The sequence below is a fragment of the Carex rostrata genome, chromosome 1 (genome assembly GCF_964058835.1).
Source record: "Carex rostrata chromosome 1, lpCarRost1.2, whole genome shotgun sequence".
NCBI classification, from domain to species: domain Eukaryota; kingdom Viridiplantae; phylum Streptophyta; class Magnoliopsida; order Poales; family Cyperaceae; genus Carex; species Carex rostrata.
The window spans coordinates 5,493,639-5,516,854 of NC_135918.1; the positions used below are offsets into that span (position 1 = coordinate 5,493,639).

The 23,216-nt window shown below is 38.1% G+C and overlaps 4 protein-coding genes across 4 annotated transcripts; 2 read left to right on the forward strand and 2 right to left on the reverse strand.

The window, feature by feature from the left end:
- Positions 1 to 1,052: 1,052 nt before the first annotated feature.
- On the forward strand, positions 1,053 to 4,749 carry LOC144553927 (Transducin/WD40 repeat-like superfamily protein). The gene is made up of 6 exons (XM_078302104.1): positions 1,053 to 1,193; positions 1,294 to 1,426; positions 1,530 to 1,711; positions 1,794 to 1,989; positions 3,041 to 3,721; positions 4,260 to 4,749. Coding segments are annotated over exons 1-6 (1,539 nt in total). The 5' UTR covers positions 1,053 to 1,191; the 3' UTR covers positions 4,605 to 4,749.
- A 1,313-nt stretch (positions 4,750 to 6,062) lies between these two features.
- CEP1 (Cysteine proteinases superfamily protein) lies at positions 6,063 to 7,917 on the forward strand. The gene is made up of 4 exons (XM_078302121.1): positions 6,063 to 6,553; positions 6,796 to 7,028; positions 7,204 to 7,344; positions 7,545 to 7,917. Exons 1-4 carry the CDS (start codon positions 6,109 to 6,111, stop codon positions 7,806 to 7,808), a joined length of 1,083 nt encoding a protein of 360 aa, XP_078158247.1. The 5' UTR covers positions 6,063 to 6,108; the 3' UTR covers positions 7,809 to 7,917.
- Positions 7,918 to 10,301: 2,384 nt separating this feature from the next.
- On the reverse strand, positions 10,302 to 15,717 carry ORP1D (OSBP(oxysterol binding protein)-related protein 1D). Its single transcript, XM_078302098.1, has 8 exons — positions 14,959 to 15,717; positions 13,973 to 14,329; positions 13,755 to 13,842; positions 13,233 to 13,663; positions 12,839 to 12,994; positions 12,118 to 12,426; positions 11,190 to 11,534; positions 10,302 to 10,660 (listed from the first exon to the last, which is right to left on the reverse strand). Exons 1-8 carry the CDS (start codon positions 15,442 to 15,444, stop codon positions 10,493 to 10,495), a joined length of 2,340 nt encoding a protein of 779 aa, XP_078158224.1. The 5' UTR covers positions 15,445 to 15,717; the 3' UTR covers positions 10,302 to 10,492.
- Positions 15,718 to 16,226: 509 nt separating this feature from the next.
- Positions 16,227 to 19,596, reverse strand: LOC144553936 (isocitrate dehydrogenase [NAD] regulatory subunit 1, mitochondrial-like). The gene is made up of 5 exons (XM_078302115.1): positions 19,205 to 19,596; positions 18,524 to 18,781; positions 17,790 to 18,029; positions 16,986 to 17,064; positions 16,227 to 16,851 (listed from the first exon to the last, which is right to left on the reverse strand). Exons 1-5 carry the CDS (start codon positions 19,472 to 19,474, stop codon positions 16,577 to 16,579), a joined length of 1,122 nt encoding a protein of 373 aa, XP_078158241.1. The 5' UTR covers positions 19,475 to 19,596; the 3' UTR covers positions 16,227 to 16,576.
- Between the last annotated feature and the right edge of the window lie 3,620 nt (positions 19,597 to 23,216).

Here is a 23,216-nt window from a genome sequence, read left to right on the forward strand (position 1 = left end):
TTATACTGCGTGAAGTTAACATAACTCTGTTAATACTTTAACCTATTTCGGCCAGCAGTCTATTCACTCTTCTTTATTTCGTTTTCATTGATAAACTAACCCTGGTAATAGGGGTGTTCAAACGGTCGATTCGGTTTAAACCGAACTAAAATAATCAAACCGAACTTAAAACCGAAGTTTGAAAATCCAACCGAACCGACCGAACTAAAATAGCAAACCGAATTAAAACCGAACCATTTAAACCGATTTAAACTTCGGTTTGTTCGGTTGAACCGAACTTTCTCAAAAATCAAAACTCAATACATCTATAATACTCAATTTAAACTTTGGTTTTGATTAATGAACCAATTTAAACTTAGGTTTTGATTAATGAACCAAAATAATACTAGAAGTCTTGACCCTATCAATAAAATCGGTCGGTTCGGTTTAATCGGTTTTGAGAAATCAAAACCAAACCGAACCATTTAAACTGAACTAAGTCACAAAATCAACCGAACCGAACCAATTCAACCGAACAACCGAACCATTTAAACCGAATCTTACCGGTTCGGTTCAAAACCAAATAAACCGAACCATTTGAACACCCCTACCTGGTAATACAGAAGAGTTCGGATCTCCTAAAGCAAATAAAAATTTGAGTTTAGATCAGGACGGTCCGACCTATACAGACACCAATATTAAAGGAGGTTGTGTATTCCACCTTGGATCGGATTGAGCCGAATTCTAGTCGGACGGTCTGGATCCTAACTCAAAATTTGGGTTACTTTAAGATTTGAATTCGGTAATGCCCTGCAAGTCTCGGATCCGTATCCCCCAGGTACCTGATTCAACACAATTAAAATAAACGGCCTAGATTTACTCTCAACCGGTGCTTGCTCGGGATGACGCGGGGACAGTATTATTCTTGCTTTGAGATTAGTTAAAAATAACTTTTTTTAACCGTTCAATTCAATTGTACTCAGTCCGGTAACCTGAGGGATGTGAACTCGCAAGTCTCTCCCCGTCGTCTCTCTTCCATTTGTGTAATTTATTTCCATTCGTTAATTTCGTGAGAAGTTAATATTTTTTGTTTCCTTCCGAGAGTAGTGAAGTCGTCGTCTAGCTTCCCTCAACGATCTATCAGCAAAAGAAGTTAGAAGAATTCGAATTGGAAAACGGAAGGACAAAAGGAGAACTAAATTCAATCCCAAGATGTAAGAACTCCGGGCTGGAATTAAACAGTTCTCTTTCTTTTTCCGGTTAGTTCAATTTGTTTCTTTCCCAATTACGCTTTTGATCTTGGTATTACGTTAGGACTTCTGAGGAGACAGAGAAAGGCACGTTAGCGATTAAGCGCGCGCTTAGAGCTCTAAGGAGGCGACATTTGGTTGAAGAAGGCGCTCATGCCCCAGCAATTGATGCGCTTTCAAAGCCGTTCGCTACACAGGTAGGTTCTCTCTCGCGCATTTCAGCGAGCATGTTGTAGGAAGCATCTCCGCTTGAGGTTTTGATGAATTGTTAATTTAATTGATTAACTATATTTATTGTAGTCCTTCGAATGGAAAGAAAAGGCAGAGAAACTGGAGATGGAATTGCAACAGTGCTACAAGGCCCAATCACGGATGTCAGAGCAGCTGGTAGTAGAAGTGGCTGAGTGTAGAAATTTAAAATCTCTTGCTCAAGAAAAGGAAGCTTTGATTACAGAACTCCAAAATAACTTATACCAAACAAGGTTTTTTTTTGTTTTTTTTTTGATGAATAGTTTGCAATTATGTTGTAGGGTGTGTTTGATAACCCATGTATAAATGTCCCAGCGAAGAAAACACACAACTTAAAGAAGACCTACAGGAGAAAACAAGGGCAGTTGATCTTTTAATTGCTGAAAATCAGTCACTCAAATCACAATTAGAAGATGTACTGGCAAAATTGAGAGCTGCAGAAGCTGAGAACAAGAATTTGATCGATCGATGGATGCTGGAGAAGATGAAAGATGCTGAAAGGCTCAATGAGGTAGTTCTTTTTGGATAAATATGACTTTCTCTCTTGTTAAACGCATTGTTGTTAATATTTTTTTTAATTTAATTTTATTATTATTATTATTATTATTATTTTGGGTTGGGGGGGGGGGGAGTGGGGTTGGGATATCTCAAATCAAGCAAAAAGAATTTTTTGAAAATAGAAAAAAAAATATTATAGGCATGTTGTTCACCTTAAATTTCATACAAATTGAGTGGCATGTGATATTCCATTAGAGGTCGTTAGATATGGACCGTTGCAAAATTTCAGTTTTTTCATTCACTTGAAAACTTGCATTAAATGTAATCATTTTCACGTGTATGATATGCGCAAAGTATAGCACCTTCCAACTGTTGGACTTCAAAATATAAATTACTTTTGGCGGTTACTATTTGTCAAGATTGTCAAGTTACTTCGTGGTGAATGCATCCCATGTTTTTTTGGTAAGATAAATCATAAGATGGTAGTTCAGTAACATGGAGACTAGAAGTCGATAATTACAGTATTTATAGACCACAAACTACCATATCCCGAACTATATTTGGTTGTGCCAGTATTCTATCTGAACTGATTTTATAATTAGTAATAAGTTTTTGTTTTCCTCATGTGATGCTAACTCTTGGTTTCTAATCGGACAGCTCAGATGATATAATGGGACATGTATGCCATTTCAATATTAGTCTCACTTGTAAAGTTTATCTGTTCTTATCATCAAACCTTTTGTTGCCACAGAGCAGGTGCCACCAAGAAATCAATAGTGGTAACTAACTTCTATCAGTCCCATAGAAAAGCTTATTAATTCCTTTCTGATGGCAAGATTCCAAAGTGAAGCATATCAACATGCCTCAAGCAATATGCATCCCTACTCACTTGCACATTTACCAGTACACCCTATCTTTCACCGCTTAAACCTAATTGGTGCAATTCAATGTTTTTTTAAATACTGCAGTCCCCTCAATGATATAATAGATTTTCATGAAATCACATCATATCAACTTTATCAGGCTAATTTATTCTTATGATACTAAAAATAATACTTTAACAGGCTAATGCAATGTATGAAGAAATGCTTTTGAAACTACGTGCTGCTGGCATTGGTGACATCCAACAAAATGCACAAAAGCAAGCTGACGGCATGATTCGCCGTGCTGAAGCCGGTTACCTGGACTTCAATGACTCACCTCTCCCTTCCATATGCAAAGTCACCATCCAAGCCCACCAAGGTGGGTGTGGGTCCCTTGCCTTCCAACACAATTCAGACCGCCTGGTCAGTGGTGGCCAGGACCGCACTGTCAAGATCTGGGACCCACAAACTGGTGCTCTGATTTCCTCTCTCCAGGGATCAGTCGGGTCAGTACTTGATCTGGCTGTGACAAACGAGAATAGATCGGTGGTTGCTGCATGTAGTTCAAACAATTTATGTGTATGGGAAGTAAATGGGGGTAGGTTGAGGCATACTCTAACGGGTCATGTCAACAAGGTTTGTTCTGTGGATGCAAGTCGAGTGGCCGCATTCACTGTGGCAAGTGCTTCCCTGGACCATACAATTAAACTTTGGGATTTGAACACAGGTTATTGTGTTAATACTATTATGTCGTCAAGTAATTGCAACTCCCTAGCATTTGTGGACAGAGATACGGTGTGTTCTGGTCATGTGGATGGCAATCTCAGGCTCTGGGATATTCGCAGGGGCAAGTGTACAAGTCAGGTGGCGGCCCACCCGCAGGTACAGTCTCTGTATGGAATAATATCATTTACATCCCAATGAAACATTATAGCATCTTTTGTGGTCCTCGTAAGTATGGTGACTTTGATTTACCCTCTTCTATTATCTTCAAAAAGTACTGATGTTGTCCTTTATCTGTTCCTTGTTTAATTGATTGTGTACAAATTATGGTAGGAGGGATAGCATTGACAGTATCAGTGGATGTTGAAATTTTGTAGGTTCTTGCATGATATTTCCCAATTTACAGGCATATATATAAGAAGGGCACTTGGGGGATATTTTGAATAAGGAGGTGGCTCAAAGAATTTTGTCAGTTTCATAGGAGCACATGTAGTATATCTTAGGCTTTGTAGGGTTTTGAAGTTTCATGAAACTTCTCGGTTTCCAGGGTATACCATACATGTTATTCTGACATTTATAGAATACGCATCAAAATTGCACTTTTATATTTATTAATTTAACTTGTGATTGTTTGACACTGCACATCAAATGTGTACTATGCTGGTACTACAATCTGATAAGAAATTCCTTGATTTAGGTCACATTTGTCTGTGTGTCAAAAAGTGGCAACTTCATTCTGACAAGCGGGAAGGATAATGTTCACAACCTGTTTGACATAAGGACACTGGAGGTGTGTGGTACTTTCCGTGCCAGTGGGAATCAGGTTGTCACAGGGGGGAGCCGACCCTGCATAAGCCCTGATGGAAACTCCATTGCAGCTGGGTCGTCAGATGGAAATATTCATATCTGGTCGAGGATCAGAGATGGAGCAGTTACTGTTCTAGAAGGGCATTCTTCTGCTGTGCTGTCATGTACATGGAGTGAGCGTGGAACTGCAGTAGCATCTGCCGATAGAAATGGAAATATTTACATTTGGACTTGACAAAAGAACAGTTTTAAATCTTTTTTTTATTTTTTGTTTAAAGTTTTGTTGGTTCTTATAGGTGACAATGATTTGTTAGGAAATAGTATCCTTGTGCATGTACAGAGATCTGTTTTTTAGAATTTTTCTTTTTTCTCTTTGGTTATTCACTTTAAAGGTCGTCTTGAAATGTTTTTTTTTTTATCATTTCAGATTAGACTAAATTGGAGTTTGTGTGCTGTATTCGGCCCAATTTTGATTTACAACCACAAAATCAGAATTTTGTCGGAATCAAATTGAGATCTTTTTAGATTTTATCCATAAGCATGAACCAAAATATTTCTGTTTATTCCATTCAGTTCAGGACAATACTAGGCTGTACCTGTACGCATTATCTTAGAAAAGTACCTTTTTTTTTCTTTCATTTATTTTTTTTATCAATAAAGGCTGTTTTCAGCCATTGCAAGTTTCTCGTCCAGAGATTGGCCAGAAACTTTATTTTCTTCAAAATCTTGCATGGAGCCTTATTATTTGGAAAAGGAGATAGGCGGTTAGATAAAGATCATCCTGCTTGGGTCACCTATTTGTCTCAATAACATCAATTTAGTACCAAGTACTAACCACCTTATCTTGACTTGTGGGTCTTGTCATCTTAACCTGATCAAGTCATTTAATCTTGATAGTCAGTACAATTATTGTACCAGTTGGTTCATAATGGTCTCTTTGGGCACTCTATTCATCAAATTTTGTGAATACTGTTTTATTGATAAGATCTATAAATGAAGTGTAAGGCTATGATTACTTTGCAATGCACAAATTGGTCCGCCCTGTGGATTTATATTTTCGTTTCCAAGTATAGTTGATCCGAACTATTCAACACGATTCCATATCCGTATGAAAATGCATTTGGATACCAAATTTTACATGTTTTAGAATATTTATACAATTCTTTTAGATAGGTAAAGAATTAAATGATCTAAAAATTGTGGACCATCCGAAAGTAGTGATTTTTTATCTATCTAAAAAAATAGTAAAAGTGTAAAACATTTCTAAAGAAATATAAAATTTGGTCTTCAAATATATTTTCTTATGAAGGCCATGTTAAACGGTTCAGAACGACTGTTTAGATTTTAAAAACAAAGATATGAATCTATAGCGCAGATCGAATTGCCCATTGCATATCACCATAGCTTCACTCCAAATGAATATATATTAAATATAGTTATGCAGCAATACAGTACATAGTTAGGCGGTTTATTAGCCATCTGGTTCAACTATTACTGGATGCCCTCAGTGTGGAAGGGTCTCTCAAATCTTAAATACATGCATTGGCTTGGGGCAACCACTAGCTGATCCAACATTAATTAATGCACAACTATCTATCTTATATATCCAGTTCTCTAGTGTTTGTTCTCCACAAGGAACACCAATAATAGTAATCCTATAACAAAACCTTATATAATAAACACACACGCAATTGCTTCATCCACAAATTGAACCCTAAAAATACAGTAATACTTAACACATGCATAAGGTTGTCTTTCTTGTTCTATGTCTCTTTGCACTAGCAGCAGCTACTGCAAAGGCAATTTCATTCATTGAGAATGACATTGCTACAGAAGAGAGCCTGCGCAAGCTGTATGACAGGTGGCGTAGTCACCACGCTGTACCACGTGACCCAGTCGAGACAAAGAGACGGTTCATTGTGTTCAAGGAGAATGTCAGGTACATCCATGAGGCAAACAAGAGGGACAGACCTTATAAATTGGCACTAAATAAATTTGCTGACATGACAAGAGAGGAGTTCAGAAGGACATATGCTGGGGCCAAAGTGATGCATCATAGAATGAGTCAAGGACGATCAATGGGAAGCAATTGGTTTATGCAAGGGGATACCACGAATTTGCCAGCATCTGTTGATTGGAGGCAGAAGGGTGCAGTGACAGCAGTCAAGAACCAAGGCCAATGCGGTAAGATAACCTTTAGCCAAATTTGTCAACTGTGTTGTAAATTTGTGACTATTGTCAATCCATCATACTTTGTAATTAGAAGTACACTGAGGTACCAAACTAGCAATAAACCAAAGGAAACTACAAGAACATTTTAGCACTGTAATTTCCTCACACGTTTGTACCTAAATTTAAAAGCTCGAACATTGCACACACATTTGTTCAAGGGTGTCCTAATTTTTTTTCCTTTTCTATATTTGAAGGGAGTTGCTGGGCATTCTCTACGGTATGTGCAGTAGAGGGTATAAACCAGATCAGAACAGGGAACCTCGTCTCTTTGTCAGAGCAAGAGCTAATGGACTGTAACAGTGAAAACCATGGCTGTGATGGTGGTCTTATGGACTATGCCTTTGAATTCATCCAGAAAAATGGTGGCATCACAACCGAGTCAAACTACCCGTACACTGCAAAACAACATGAGTGCAATACAGTAAAGGTGTTTCATTTCTTACATTGTCTGTGTCATTTCACATAGAAATATAGAATTTAACTTCTTTGAAAGGAAAAAAAAAATAGATAGCATCTCTTACATTGGAAGGCATCATTGGACTAGTTGACCAAATAAAATTCCTTGGCTGGATTAATTACATCTCTTTTGCATGGTTGTGCAGGAAAGCTCTAGTGATGTCACTATTGATGGCTACGGGGATGTCCCTGTCAACGATGAGGAAGCTTTGCTCAAAGCAGCTGCAAATCAACCGATAGCTGTTGCCATTGAAGCAAGCGGTCTTGATTTTCAGTTCTACTCTGAGGTTTGTTTCTTCCAAACAAAAGTAAAAAAAAAATAAAGGGTGCAATAAAAAATTTTAATAAACATTTTGTTAACAGTGAAAAATGAATTGCCTTCAAGAATATTTTAGGAAAGTTTATAAAGTTATTATAGACATAATTTTTGTTACAAGCAGCTGTTGTAAATCTATAATAATGCTATTGCCAACTATATATATTCAAGGGTGTTTTCACTGGAGATTGCGGGACCAACCTGGACCATGGAGTTGCAATTGTAGGTTATGGCACGAGTGAAGACGGGACTAAATATTGGATCGTGAAAAACTCGTGGGGAGCTGAATGGGGAGAGAGGGGTTACATCAAGATGCAACGTGGTGTTTCGGCCAAGGAGGGACTTTGTGGGATTGCAATGCAGGCTTCCTATCCTATAAAAAGTTCTTCGAAATTTCCTAGGAAGAATTCTACCTCCCTGGATGAGCTTTATTGAACTTTTCCTATGTACTCTATAACCTAAGCTGTCCCTTGGAATAAGTGAATTAATGTCAGCCACAGTATATGTGAACTTTGATGCTTGTTTGCATTGATGCATTTCTTTTTCGTTTCTATTTGTTTCGAGCTATCACTTGAATCTCTTTGTTTTGAATAGCTTCCTTCTTGATGTTCACACGTTAGTTATTTATGCTGGAGTCTCTCCCAGTTGCCAAGTTGTATGAGAAACAGCTGTTGTCATGCAAAGAGTTCACCTAGAATTCTTTTTTTCCCTTCAATTTTCAGTAAAAATAAGTTCTCATATGTGTTGACACAATTTGGATTGGAACAGTTCAAACTTTTTGTACCGTTCAATTTTTTTTGTTTAGTTAGTTTTTGCCTTCTGATTGACTACAATCGAATTTAGGAAAATTTAGGGATACAGATTCCAAACTGCGGATGTATAACAGCAGAGAAAAGTATTATGATATCATTTGACTACAGGTACCAGTCGGCATGAGCGAGTTTTTGTCATCTGGTACTGCGTACCAGTTGTCACCAGACGGCACCAGTACCTTACAGTGTACTAGTACAAGCAGCACAACGACCATTGTTTCTAGCATTTCTGATAATTTTCTTTGATTTAACAGTAAGTACTAATTTTATGCAATTTTTATTTACTAACCGAATATAGCATTCTAAGCATTGTTCATTATTACTCCCGTTTTACCTTTTTTAATTGAGGATTTAAAACGCATCTAATAATTTAATTCAAAATTGAGTCTCACATTTATAGCATTGAACAAATACAAAATCTACACCAACAAAATACACAAGCAGGAAATAAAAAAGGAAAGAAAAATTAGATATTCTCCCAGAAAAATGCAGCAAAAATAAAATAAAATAAATCTCCATCTTCCGACCTTTTGCTGTTTAACCATTCCCCATTTCATTTTCAGTGGTAAAAATTGCAATATTCATGGATCAATTAACCTGTGATGGATAGGCTTTCTTTTTCTCACACGCGAATAATCCATGCTCCACCACCATGGCATCATCTCCTTATCTTCACTATTCCATCGTCTCAACGGTGCTGCTGGATTTTCAGGTAACCTTGCATGACCTAAAAATACTGTCAAAATTGGAACTGTTAAGCATTATTTTGACTGAAAGAAACAAACTTTTATCTCTACCTGCTCCGGTGTGAGTGAAAAAATATGAACCTAAAATCAACGCCATATAACACAAAAGAAGCTTCATGTTAGCATATCTGCTCTCTTCTTTTCTTAAACATTCTTTGTATAACTATTTTCTCCAATCTTTGTATATATAGATTCAAAGCCATGAAAGATTTTGAAAGTTTGTCCCTATAGGCTATAAGAATTATTGTTTGTAACTTACTAAAACTAGGTAAATAATTAAGGAGTCTAGAATCTAAGTAATTAGTGGGTTAATTATTTATACACCACCTCGATTTTGTAGTGTCTCATGTGAGCTCCACTTATAGCCGTACAGGCACATGCAATTAAGAAATATTTAAGGTCTATTAAGGCTTGCTTAGAATACATCTCATCTGTATATAGAACCAAGATCAAGCTAGGGGCAATAGACTTCATAATTAGCCAGCATCAAACTTTATTTAATTTTTAGGTAAACAGAAAATTTTAGGCTTTTAGCTCCTAATTTTTTTGTTAGATTTTATATGGGTCTGCGCTGAACTTGAAAAATAATTGATAGTAGGCCCAAGGAATGAAAATGGGCTGCACTTAAACGGTGAGGAATTATAAAAGGTTTATTGGGCGAACCCGACCAATAAAAATTTAGAAGTCTGATCTAGAGCCTAGAGGATTTGAAATTTCATCACGTTCCACTTTTTCAAAAATAAGAAAAATTGAATTTAGTAACAGAATTTGGAATCGATCGGTTCTAATAGACGGACAATCAATCGACGACTTTAATAAAAATTTAAGTTGTTTGTATCTAGAACATTTTTTTTTTATAAAATATTCTCCTTTCAAGAATCATAAAAAAAAAAAAAACATCTCTTTTAAAATTATTAACAAAATATTCTTTGTAAACTCAAACTCTTTTACCGCTACTCTAATTTGAACGGTACATGTTAAATTAAGATTTAAATCTAAATAGTTTGCGAATCAATTTCGAACGAACTATATCTGATTTGAGTTCAAGTAAGATTCGAACCGAACTGATTTAATTTGTTTCAAAACGAACTTCAATCGAACGAGTCAATTGCAAAAAAAATTTCAAATGGAAGTCAATCGAATCACGAACTACGAGCTATTTTGGCAGCCCTAGTTCAGCCCCTTGTATATAGAATTTCAATTTGTATTTGTGGAAACTTAGATTCAAGTTCCGACCAAGTATTATACATTTTAAATTTTAACCTCCTATCTAAATTTTCAGTTCCTTACCTGTTTCCTTTTCCATTTTTCTATCAGTTAAGCAAGGCCCGCTGATGTGTTAAGGAATGCAAAGCTTGAAAGTACCGAAAGCAGCCTGATATATACTTCGATTAAAAGAAGCCGCTCCAGTGTGCCCTTCCAAATACATTTTCTTGTTTTAATTCTGTAAAAGGACAAATTCCCAGATCTATGCAACTGTGCTATTTCAGCTGTAGACTAATTACACATAAACCTCTTAAGCAAGAAATTTAGCATTGAATAGGAGGTGAAAATGATTTGATTACTCTACAATTTGGCTGGCATCGTTCTGACCAAATATATTGGGAATACCATCCCAATTTCCCTTTTCCCTAGTTTCCCAATATCCACCTCCGTATCTATAGCAATCATCTTCTCCATCTTTTCTGAACCATCTTGGTTGCCATCCTTTCTCTTGTAGTTTTCTTGCCTGAAATTTAGGGGAAAGAATTAGTAAAAGACCAAGCACACATTTGTTTGCAAGGAGTGCTCATTCACTGCAGCCCATTCACCGCAGCCCATTCACCGGAAACTCTTAATTTTTTGGATCTGCAAAAGTTTTATCTACAACTCCTATTTTTCGGGATCTGTAAAAGCTACCCATCATCCATAAACTATAATCTCAGAGTGGAGGTGTGTGTGTGAGTGTCACCAATCTCTCTTAGTCTTTTTTTGGTTGGGTAATAATAAGGGTGATGATGGTTTTACTAGTTTCATAAGGTATTCCAGGATGTTTGGTTGCATTTCCAAATAAATATATAACACTTTCCATCCTTATCTCACAGTTGAATTCTTACAAAAATATTAATGGCCCTTTGGTTTCGTGTTTGGGTCCTCAAATATTAGACATAGACCAATTTCTTGAGTTCCTCAAAGAACCCAAGGAACTCCGGCTTTTGCAAATATTAGACATAAGGGCTTTCTGCAATTCTTTCATCTTTGACTAGGAAGAATGATACCTGTCTTTGCAGATGTTCCAGTCTAAGCTTCTCTGCATTAGCCATCTCATACTCCCCATTCTCCAAAAATCTCTGATCGGGCCTCAACCGGGAATCAGTTGGAGGTAGCTTCTCTAGCAAGCTATGCGAAAGCTCATTTAATGATATGGCAAAGGGGGTGAGATTATACCTTGTTTGGGTTACAGACTTATCCTTTTCCCACAAAAGCACTGCCTCTGACATGGGATCATAACCCTTAGGTTTCGTGCTTGGGTCACCAAGTACATAGTACATGGCCTCGTCCCACTTGCCGATCAGCATTGCCACCTTTTCCCCTGTTACGTTGTCTTGAACAAACCCATGTATCTATATTGTAGAGAAACAGTAACAAAGAAGTATTTTAGCTTTATGTAGTTATTATGAGATGAGTTACTTTCTTGGTGCTCCATATAACCTTGGAGATACTTCAAAAATAATAAAACAAAATGAAGTCTGATGGAAGGAATGGCTACAAAAGAGTAAACAGAGATGAGAGACAAGATAGATTATTAGGCGTGTTCCTACACAGGATGGGAAAGTTAAATTATTTCCAATCATAGTTGATGGATATTCAAATACTGCTATGTACAGTCCACCTAATATCAACTGATGGCATATCCTTGTTGAACCAAAGCCACAAGTCAAGGGCCTCACTAAATCAGAAAAGGTACTATCAGGAGCTTGGTTGAATGGCACAATACAATCCAGGGGCCATTTAAAACTTTTCTCACAAAAAGTAAACTGACAAATAATGAATAGTACCTGAACAAGCCCATGTTATCAAGTATCTTTCCTAATTTTATTATTTAGGAACAATACTTCTTATAAATATAATAATGGATTTATAAACCTCGAGTAAATATGTATGCACAAAAGTGAACAGGTAATATATCAAAAATAATGAACTTACCTGATGAGGATTTCGATCAATTATTGACTGTTCTTTGAACTTGAGCTTGCATGAGTACTGCCCACTTCCCTTGATGCGCATTGTGCCATAATGGTCACAGTAAATCTTGCCAATTATTATATTGTATATAGATGTCGTAACTTTGCTCCATTGGAACATTTCTCCATCGTCAAATTGGAGAGTGAGAATGCCAACTGGATCCAGCTGGATAGACCGACCCCAAAACTTACCTTTGAGATTGGAATCGCCCCAGAAATTCCACCCTTGTCCCTCGCAATGACATGCAACAATCATGGGATGATGACTAACCTGAAATTAAAGAAAGAAAAAAAGTTGCTGATACAAAAATGATTTTTAATGAAAAGTGCTTGCATATTAAAAAGAATAAATAGATAGTTAATTAAGTTTTCTATTCTAACTAGTATGGGTATATATAGTCAGGATAAAAGTAGGCTATTACTTTGAAATCTACGTTGCATGTGCAAAATAAGGATCCAGATCCTGTGGAATTGAGTCAAGGCAAACTTGCTGCATGGCACTGGATATATGGGTCTGCTCCAGATAGGGAGTTTGGTGCCTACAGTGTTGTGATATTCTTTTGTCTTCTTAAAATTGGATAGAACTAAATGTATAAGGCTAGGTAAGATTCAATAAGCTCCAGCAATGCAATTACACATTGAATACTATTAAAGGGAAGGCAGGAGAACGTAAAAACGCTAACCTTTTCAGAGAAAAATCTTAGCCCTTTATCAGGATAATCAGCTTCATAGGTCTCTCCAAGCAGAGGATTGAAGGGTTTGCACTGACGACCTTCTGTTGAAGCATAGCCAGATACTGCAAATGCTGCTATATGTAGAATTCTCATTAAGCTATTTCCCTGCATTTACAATAAAAGGTAATGTGGTTTATCAACTGAAATAGTCTAATCAATTAGCACATAAAGGGTATTAGGGAAGTAGACAAGGGTTACCAAATTGAGGCAAAAAATAGTGAAGTTACTTCAGACCCACAGCATGATGAAGCTTAATTTAACTTATCCAAAATTAGATTGTACTATACTTTTCTGGACCTGCAGTTATTTAGCAAAATTTTGAAACACTACAAGAAGTTCATACCTGCTTTCCCCATTGTAAAGCGTGATCAACCAAGTTAGAGTACTCAAGATCTTCAAAGCATTTCTGCAGAGAAGAAAGAGGCTCGTTGAAATAAACTGGAAGACAAACTCCTGATAAATCCTTCCCAATATTTTCCTTGATTATTGACCACAACCCAACAGGCCTCTCCTTCTCCTTCGGCTCAGGCAACCTATCCCTTCTCTTTACATATGGGTATTCAGAAGTCTTGATGCCAAATGGGAGATCATGTATGTAGCCACCTAGAGATTCTCTGCTTCGGTACGAGGCGCTTCTGAGGGACTCAGCTGACAAGAAATCTTTCGTGTCAAAGTACATCCCTTCTTCCTCGTCTGACTCTGCATTAGCACCTTGGCTCTCATTGTCTGGATCAGACTCAGTTGCACTGCCTTCTGACATGACTGAGTAAAAATCTGCACCAAAATTTAAGAGAACCAAAAGAAAAAGTTAAGATCTTACTACCACAAAAATTAGAATGTAGATATTGGGTTCAAAGTCACTAACCACTGTATCTTCCATTACACACACCGGCATGTGTTTCCCGCTCTTTTGTTGCGTCAATAACTGTAGTTTCCAGTTCAAATTTCTCAGTCTACAAAAAGAAAAAAGGGTCACAACTTATTTCTTAAACCCAATTAAAAATATATATATATATATTGCAACTTACTTCGCAATTCCAATTAAGTTTTTCCGAAAAAAAAAATCATGTAAAAATAACTAACCTCCAACTGCCTGAGTTTATCAAGCAAAATCACATGTTTTTGACGAAGTGACTGCAACTGGTTATGCAAATCTGACACTTCAGATAACATAATAGATTCACATTCCTTCACAACCGTCTCACTCAGGCCCTCTTGTAACAGCCGGGCTCGCAACTTCTCAGTTGATACAACAATATCAACTGTAGGCCCAAAATCAGTACTTGTCAGACCACGAGGGAATTGATCCTTAGCTGATGTCAAGGCTTCGACCCATGAATTTCGGTCTTCTCTCGACTCACATCTTAAATGAAGGGTTTTTGTGCCGCTGAATATGTAGAGCCTTTTGTCATCTGACTTGCTTGGACGGATGGAAGAGACCTGTCATAAGTTATACATACATGCTCCATTTCTGTTAATGGTTTTTGTATAGAAATGAATCAAGCTGGGAACTAAAACATTATAGGATAAGGCACTTGACTGATTTTGAATTTTTTAAATTTTAGTGGAAAATTTTCGAAAATTTTGAAACCCCCCCCCCCCCCTCCCTCCCCAAAATGGATTTGTCCTTCCCTGCTCACCCCCCCCCCCCCCCCCCCCCCCCCCACACACACACCCACACCCACCCGACAGAAATCCTGCGTCCGCCCCTGTGCTTTACTGCCTTTGGGAACATAAATTTCTATCAGCATTATGTTGCTTATTATTTATTTTCGCAACTTGTTTGCTCTTTTCAGAGGTTTTATATGGTAAAGGTTTCTGGCACACTCACTTCCGCCAGTGAAAGTAAGAACAAGCTGGTATAAAATCCACCAACAACTCAGCATAAGAAATTATTAAATTTAGCAAATGAACCCAAGTGAGGACAAATTAGTTTAGAAAATTTATCTTGCTACATTATTATCCAAACGCCTAAAAAATAAATACAACTTTACACGTCAAAAAAAAAGTACAATATAATACAACCAGTGGAAAGAGATTAAAAGTTTATTCATAAAACATATTCTGACCTTCAAATGCACCTCCCCAAATGGTTTCCACTTCCTTTCGCTTGCTGACCCGTAAGCACAGGCCTGATTTCTCCTAACTCTTCTCAGAGAATCCTCGCCAATCACTCTAACGCCACCATTGGCCCCACAAACGGGCCCCACTGAGATCCTATCGGGCCCATGCACCTTATAGTACGAAAAAACCCCATCTTCTAAGACAAACCACCTTGACCTCCACCCTTTCCCATAGTTCACCCATTTATATAGCAATCCTGCTACCACAACCGCCCCATTACCCGCCTCATTTGATCTGGTCTCTTCTATCACTTGAGAAGTGACCAGTTCAACTGGATTGGTTGGAGATTGTGCCAGAGCAAGGGGTTTAGTGGCATTGGGAAGGGGATGGGAAAAAGGTCTTGGTTTGGGGGAGATTAGAGGCCCCGCGCTGGTACCGGTACTGTCAATGGGGTCGAGCGAGACGGGAGCAATGCAGCAGAGAGGGTTCATTGTTTCAGATCGAGAGATTCAGATCGGATCTTCGCCTCTCGTGACAAAGGAAACGATGACATGAGAGAGAAACAGAGGTTTTGATGGGGATTAATAATGGAGACTGAGGCAGCAGCAGCAGCAGCAGCAGCAATTAAGGTCGGGAAAGGTAATAATTAAAAGAGGACAGAGCGAGAGAGATCCATTAAATTCGCTGATCGAGTAGCAGACAGTGCAGCAGTGCGCTCAGTGGGAAAAAAAGGAAGTGAATTAAAGTAAGAAAAGAAACGGAGTGAGAGAGACGTGAGATGGGATCTGTTACAACTTACAAGCCTACAAGGTCAGTGCATCAAAGTATGTACCGTGACACGATTAAGGATCCGATGAGACGGAGAATGGAAGGTTATTGTTTGGCTGATGTAGACATGTAGTGATGTGGGCGATTGGTGAGGCACGGTGACTTATATGTTAATAACGTTATATCCGTGCCACGCTCGGAGATAAGAGAGTTGAGGTGTCGCCGTGTCCGGCGCTGTTGGTATTGTTGTGTTCGCCAAACGGTGTTTAGTGCGTAAGCAGAGGTTAGGTGGGGTTGCGTTGGGTACCATCTGTGTCATGTTATATGAAATCGAAGTTAGAGATCCACATGAACTCAGTTATACCCACAGCCAATTCAGGACATCTACGATTTGGAAATTGTTTTATTTGATGCATCACAATGGCAGCACAAAGTGAAGATATAGCCCACAAATAGTCGTTAAAAAAAGTGGAGCATGGACCTGTGCTCGAGAGAGAACAAAAGGTTAATCCATGCAGCACTACACTGACAAAAAAGAATTTTTACAATTTGCAAGTTCTTGCTATTTATTTTGATTACATGATTGATCAAATGAAAATGCTGTGCCCACAAGTCCCATTGGGAAAGGCTAGAGTGGTAAAATACTATTGAAGATGAGAAAAAGAAATTACAGATGGAACACATAACCCCATCCAGCCTCTATAGTTAGGATATTATCAAAAAACATCACCGCATGAAATGATTTTTGAAATACCTGTGGAAACCTGGTAGAGTGGTAGGTCCTGAATAAATTACACTGAAGAAATAAAAAATAATGACAAAATCATTTGTAATTGCATCAAGCAGAAGAGAAAATCAGTCGAGATTAGCAATGACTGCATCAACAACCTCCTGGGTGGTGCTGGTGCCACCCAAATCTTTGGTCACGGACTTGCCTTCTGCAATTACGCGCTTGACAGCTGTCTCCAGCCGGTCAGCAAAGGAGGGGAATTGCAGATGTCTAAGCATCATGGCAGATGAAAGAAGCATGGCGATAGGGTTGGCTCTCTTCTCTTTGACTAGCTTGTCAGTCCCGACATTACCGGCTGATGCGCCCTGCTCGAACACGGCATAATCTTGGCCCACATTGCCTAAGACGAATTATGTTCAACATTTTTTAAAACATGATATATCAGGTTATTATTGACCAGATGCTATTTGCATGCTAGGAGGATTTCTTCCGAATTGAACTGAATAATTTAGAAGTGATAAAATTAAAAAGTACCTCCAGGCATGACACCAGTGCCTCCGGCAATACCAGCAGCTGTATTAGCTACCAAATTTCCATAAAGATTAGGTGTAACCTGTCACAATCACTGCACAATTAATATAGAACAAACATGCAAGTATAGCAACAAGGAACTACTGAGCAATCCAGATCTAGTAACAAAGCTCGTGTTTAAAACCACAGATGGACAAGAGATGAAAGAAAACCACAGAATAAGTTTGAAGCCAATATCTTCATAGGACATCATCCTATCCTTTCCTTTTAAGTAGGGGTTTTCATTGAATCCAGTTAATTTGGTTTTCAACTGAACCGACAAATTTTGGATTAAATGGTTAACATTTTCTGTTTAAATGGTTCGGTTTCAGTTGAATTTTAGAATTACTTCGGCTCTTTATATTTGGTTCACTTTGATCTCTCTTATTCAGTTGGGCTGATATATCTTGATATTTATTCTATGATTATTAAATGTATTTGTGTATGTATTGAGTTTTGACCTTTTGAAATTTGATCTCTTATTTTGGTTGCAACCAAACAAACCGAAATTTACTTCGGTTTTTTGGTTTGGTTGTTATTCGGTTGATTCTGTTAGATTTTTAAAAACCAAATAAAATTTTAATTTGGTTTTAACCGAACCGACTGTTTGAACACCCCTACTTGTAAGAACAAATCAAAGAGTACAATTGGGCGGCCTTACCAGAACTCTCTGTAAAAAACTTTCTTATCTACAATGCTGCACACAAAATCAACACAGAAACAACATTATTACTTAACAGAAAGCACAACTGAATGAAATGTTCATACCATGACATCAAATTGCTCAGGCTTTGAAACAAGCTGCATGCAACAGTTGTCCACGATGATTTCATTGTACTTAATTCCTGGATACTTGGTAGCAACCTCGCGACAGGACTCCAGAAACAGCCCATCAGCAAGCTTCATGATGTTTGCCTTGTGTACGGCTGTGACCGTCTTTCGATTGTTCAGGTACGCGTACTCAAAGGCGTACTTGGCAATGCGCTCTGAGCAGAACTTTGTTATTACCTAGCAGAATAATTAAGTCAGAGCGCAGACATATAATGAAATACAAAAGTAAATGACCCTGTAATGCTCTTAGGAATAACTTTGCTGCTCTGGCAGCTAATTTTTCTGTGTTAGAAGATTGAAGTGCTTAAAAATATGCTAGGAGCTCAAATATTGGTTTCAAAAAAAATCATTTTTTATTTCTTTTAATCTTATTTTTTTTATTTTATTGCTAGAAGTTGGTCTGTAAACCTTAAATCCCCGAGCAACGAAGCTCGCAACTATGAAAGAGCCAATGCTCTGCGAGTTCACTGCCATTCTGCTAATCAGTATTTATTAGCAGAAAAATGGGAATTTCAATCTCTTCAAAGTAACCAAACTCAGGATTAGGAATGTAGTGATAGTTAACGCAAGGTCTTCAATTTAGGTATAAACCAGACAAGTTAGCAATGAACCAAAGCTAGATATCACTGGACAAAGAGAGTTTTTAAAAAGAGGTGAGAAGTAATAGCTACCTTGAGACTCTCAACAACCCCTGGTACAACCTCATGCTCAAGCCCAGAATATTCTCCTTCTGTGTTCTCCCTGATCACCACAATATCAACATTCTCGTGCCTTGTTGGTAAACCCGGCAGATTGAAACAGTTTACAAGGGAAGCATAGAGATCAAGCTCTTTTCTCAATTGCACATTAAGTGAGCTGACACCTCCACCAACAGGCGTCTTCAAACCCCCCTTGAGACATACCTTGTTCCTCTTGATCGATTCCATCACCTGTTGTATAGAAAAAGTGAGTACTCATGTCTAGGTACTTCCATTCATCCGAGGTGTTCATTTAGCTAGGTTGAACCTTATGTTTATTTTTTTATTTTATTGAGAAAAATTGATACTGTACATGTCAGCTGGGATTTTGATCATGGATAGCATCAGCAAGAATTCTGGCAGTTATCCAAATTGGCCAGTTTTCTTTCCTTTTTTCTAAATTTTGGGAAGTCATATTGGATATTGGTCAAGGCCAGTTGCCTAACTCAGTACCAATCAGTTGCCTTTGTAGAACTAGAACTGTTTCATCTTGGTATTGAACCTTTGCTAGGGAGATGAGAACCAAAAGATCAGCTCCATTCTACAAACAAAACAAAACAAAAAAAAAAGCCCAAACTAATACAATCCTAGATCACTTAGTTGTTACTAAATCACCTCCTCTGGCACTTTAGGCATGTCGCCGTGGACATCATGCGTATCGAAATAGATCGGAGCGTGCATCGCCTCCATGACCTGACAAACAGCGCCTGTTACCAACGGCCCGATGCCATCGCCAGGTATCAACGTCACAGTCCGAGGGGTGCCGTCGCCGGGCCGGGGCATATATGTAACGGATCTCCTCGACTCATTCAGATACGGGAGAGATGCTGCAGCGTCGCGGCGGAGCACGCGGCCGAGTAGCGAGAGAGATTGTCGTCTCGCCATGATCCGTTGATGAATTTAGGGTTTCAAAGTTCGGACATGCAGAAAAAGGAAAAAAGATGATCGGAAGAAAAAGAAGGCGATGGAGGTCAAAATGGAAATTATATTCTGGACCTGTTCTTTCCATCTGTGGCATACCAAATGACGAAGGTGGGTCCCAGTTACCATAATCTAATTAATAACGGTGGGAATTCTCATCCACTGAGATATTTCAAACTTTGAGTGTTTTTATGGAAAATCTCAACCGTTCAAATACATTATGCACCAATCTCAAAGCAAAAGTAATACTTCCGCGCGCTTTCCCCGAATAGGCACCGTACACGTCGGTCACGCGAAAGTTGAGATATCTCTGAGGATAAGCACCCGTTTACATGTAGATCTGCTGATCGGGTTCATTTTCAAACCGTCGTGTAAATTTGTAATGCAATGTGGGTTCGATCTCAGAAGAAGTGCTTGGGCAGAATTATTAATGGGTACTGGTTTGCTAACGGGTAGGACGGGTAAAGGGGTAGGTCGGGTACGGGTAAAATCCGTAACGGGTAGACGGGTAATTTTCCCAAAACCTCTATCTGGTCCGTTTATTACCCGTACCCGTTGAAAGTTGACGGATACAGGTCCGGTCAGCCGGTTTTTTTTTTCTCTTCTATTTTTTTCTTTCTTTTTTTTTTTCTTTTTTTTATAATTTCTAAATAAATAAAATTTGTAATCTTATATATAAAAATTATTCGTGCGAAAATTTGTATATTTATTCGGCTAAGTACAAATCTATTTATTTATGTCTTTATACGGATGTAACGAATCATTTTATTTTATTTTCAAATTCTCATTGTAATTAGATAGTTTCATAATTTATTTATATCTCGAAATTTTTAGTTTACATTTTAAATTGATAATATATTGTGCAAACGTTCATTTTAAAACAATAATATATTTTCTAAACGTTCATTTATTTTAATTGATTAAATAAAATATAAATAAAAAATAGCTTAAATTAATTACTTCAAAGCAATAAAATATAAATGAAAAACTTCTTAAATCAATTACTTTAAAAATAATTATGAATTATTTTAAAGTAATAGATTAAAAAATAAAAGTTACCCTCCTCCTTTATTCCGGGCTTGGGACCGGCTATGTTAAATAACATAGGCGGAGTTCTAACTTTTTTTTTGTTAGTAATTTTTCTTTAGAATGAATAATTTAAAAACTAATTGAATTGTTTAGAAATTTATAATTTAAAAAATAACCATAAATATTAAAAGATGTTAAATAACATAGTTCGGATTCATGTACCATTCCTCGCTCTCTTCCACACCGTCTGAATCCGAATTATCACCGGGCAGCTCGGTACCGCTTTCTTCAGTCTCGACTCCGGATGATGATTCTTGTTGATCTCGATGTTGCTTGCGCTCCTCAGCATCAATCCAATCTTTCAAGCACACAAGTCTCTCAAAAACATGTGCACCCAACTTACTACGCTTATCAGAGAGGATCCTGTTCGCCGAACTGAAGCAACTTTTGAAAGGGACGGTTGACACGGGTACGGCAAATACGGCGCGGGCCATCATCGCCAGTGTTGGATAGCCCCTTGCATTTCTCTTCCACCACGTCATGATGTCAACATCTTCATTTTTGTTGAGCATCGACATATAGCTCAATAACTCATTTGTGGATGTGTGCGGTCGGCTCTCTGACTGGAAATCTGCTAACAAGCCACCATTGCTAATGCTTCTGGAAGTGGAACTATTAAAAATAAAAAAAATTAGTGGACAAATAATGTAGATGTTACAAATAATGTAGATATTCTTACCTAGGGGCACGAGACGAAGACGGATTTTGATTGTTACCCATTCTTGAGTTGTATAAGTTGAACATCTCATCGAACTTCGAATTCACGTGTGCCTCCACCCCGGTGTTGTCCAAATGTAGATTCTTTTTGTACGCTTGAACCATTATGATCGTGAAATACTTCTTGTATACCGGGTTGAGGCAGCTTGAGATAATGGCCAGGAGGGGTACATCTTCCCAATATTTTAGAAATTTTTGCTTCATGGCATCTACGATCGGCGTGAGAGATTTATCGTGGGTTTCAACTTGTTCAAATTCACGATACACCTTGGAGATGCTATAGAGATGTTTGAGCAACTCAAATGACGACGGTGAGTACGAGCAGGATAGTTTGACGGTTGCTGTAAAAAAGGTTCTTAGAAAATTTCTAAGCCTTTCTAGTTGCTCTCATTCCCCGGCGTCGGGTTCCAATGCCATTCTCTCGGGGGTGGAGCTTCTCAAAAACTCTCCTATGACAGCATTATAAGGAAGGCATCGGTTCAACATTCTATAGGTAGAGTTCCAACGGGTATCTATATCCCAAGGAACTTTCAACTTGCTCAATCCATAATTGACGCACATCAACGCAAATCGTTGTTTTCTTTGCTGGTTTGAAACAATGTGGCTGAGAGCATCCTTAAATTTAATTATCAATAATTTTATGGCTTCTGTTTTAAGGCCCACCTTCACGACGAGATTAAGTATGTGGCAAGCACACTTTTGGTGAAACATTTCACCATTCATAATTGGATTTAGTGACCGTTTAAAAATCTCAATGGAAGCTATATTGTTGCTAGCATTATCGAAAGATATAGAAAAAATCTTGTTATCCATATCCCTCTTAAGGTTATACTCTTGTAAAACCTCTATAATGGATTTGAAAATTACATTTGAAGTGTGCGGGGAATCCAACACTCGAAAACTTAATATCCTTTTTTGTAATACCCACTGATCATCGATCCAATGCCCGGTAACACAAGAGTACCCAATGCCATGTTTACCGGCAGTCCATATATCAGAGGTAATTGAGACCTTATTGTTTTGGTATGCAAATGTAGCTCGGAGCTCATTTTTTGTGCTGGTAAACTGTTTTTTTTATTTCACCAACCATGTTTCTATGATGGATCTTCTTGTACAATGGTTGAGCACACTCCCGAATTACCAACTGGGCAAAACTAGTGCAACCACTCATACTTATTGGTTGTTCTTTGTGGGTAACGTACTGGGCCAATTCACTAAGCATTCTTTTTTCATCGAATTTTGGGTTGGTTAAAGTACCATCCGGGGTGATTTGGGTTTGAATTTGCGCGGTATTATTCGGGTTATAGTTTTCATCCTTTCTAATGTGCACATCGACATGTATTTTAAAGCTACTCATACCACTAGCTTGTTTATAAACAAAATAAGGTTTTTTGCAATGGTCTACCTTACAATAAAGAGTTTTCAAGTAGCCGTCGTCGTCTTTGGTCACATCATACCATTCAAGCCAATACTGGTTGTATTCGGGAGGTCTTCTAGCCTTCTTTGCTGCTGGTTGTTGTGGGGCCCGGGGGACAATTGGCAGAGGAGGAGCGAGACTTTCTTCTTGAATTTCAGTGACACTTGTCGAAGGAGTACCTGAAATAGGGGGGTTGAGTTGACTCGACGATGCAACGGAAGAAGTGCCTCCATATGTATACGGTGGTGGTGGTTGATGTGATTCTCGTGGAATGAATACGTTTGGATCATTTGAAGTATAATACGGTGCACCCGTTTGGGGGTTTTGTTGATAATTTGTTTGTAGCATTTGGTCCATTCTTTGATAATTTTTTTGGGGGGGGGGGGGGGGGGGGTTGTGGATAATTAGGTGGCGGCATTTGAGATAAACTATCAAAATAATTTTGTGGATAATTTGCAGTTGGTATTTCGGGGCCAAAAAGAT

Coding starts and splice junctions, on each gene's coding strand:
- ORP1D (XM_078302098.1), bottom strand. CDS start 15,444: ATGAACCCTCTCTGCTGCATTGCTCCCGTCTCGCTCGACCCCATTGAC. Junction 14,330..14,958: donor TTGGGGAGGTGCATTTGAAG/GTCAGAATATGT, acceptor AACTTATGACAG/GTCTCTTCCATCCGTCCAAG. Junction 13,664..13,754: donor GTGTAATGGAAGATACAGTG/GTTAGTGACTTT, acceptor ATTTTGGTGCAG/ATTTTTACTCAGTCATGTCA.
- CEP1 (XM_078302121.1), top strand. CDS start 6,109: ATGCATAAGGTTGTCTTTCTTGTTCTATGTCTCTTTGCACTAGCAGCA. Junction 6,554..6,795: donor CAAGAACCAAGGCCAATGCG/GTAAGATAACCT, acceptor CTATATTTGAAG/GGAGTTGCTGGGCATTCTCT. Junction 7,029..7,203: donor ATGAGTGCAATACAGTAAAG/GTGTTTCATTTC, acceptor ATGGTTGTGCAG/GAAAGCTCTAGTGATGTCAC.
- LOC144553927 (XM_078302104.1), top strand. Junction 1,712..1,793: donor AATAACTTATACCAAACAAG/GTTTTTTTTTGT, acceptor TAAATGTCCCAG/CGAAGAAAACACACAACTTA. Junction 1,990..3,040: donor ATGCTGAAAGGCTCAATGAG/GTAGTTCTTTTT, acceptor ATACTTTAACAG/GCTAATGCAATGTATGAAGA.
- LOC144553936 (XM_078302115.1), bottom strand. CDS start 19,474: ATGGCGAGACGACAATCTCTCTCGCTACTCGGCCGCGTGCTCCGCCGC. Junction 17,065..17,789: donor CTGAGCAATTTGATGTCATG/GTATGAACATTT, acceptor TGATTGTGACAG/GTTACACCTAATCTTTATGG. Junction 16,852..16,985: donor CACTGGTGTCATGCCTGGAG/GTACTTTTTAAT, acceptor AATTCGTCTTAG/GCAATGTGGGCCAAGATTAT.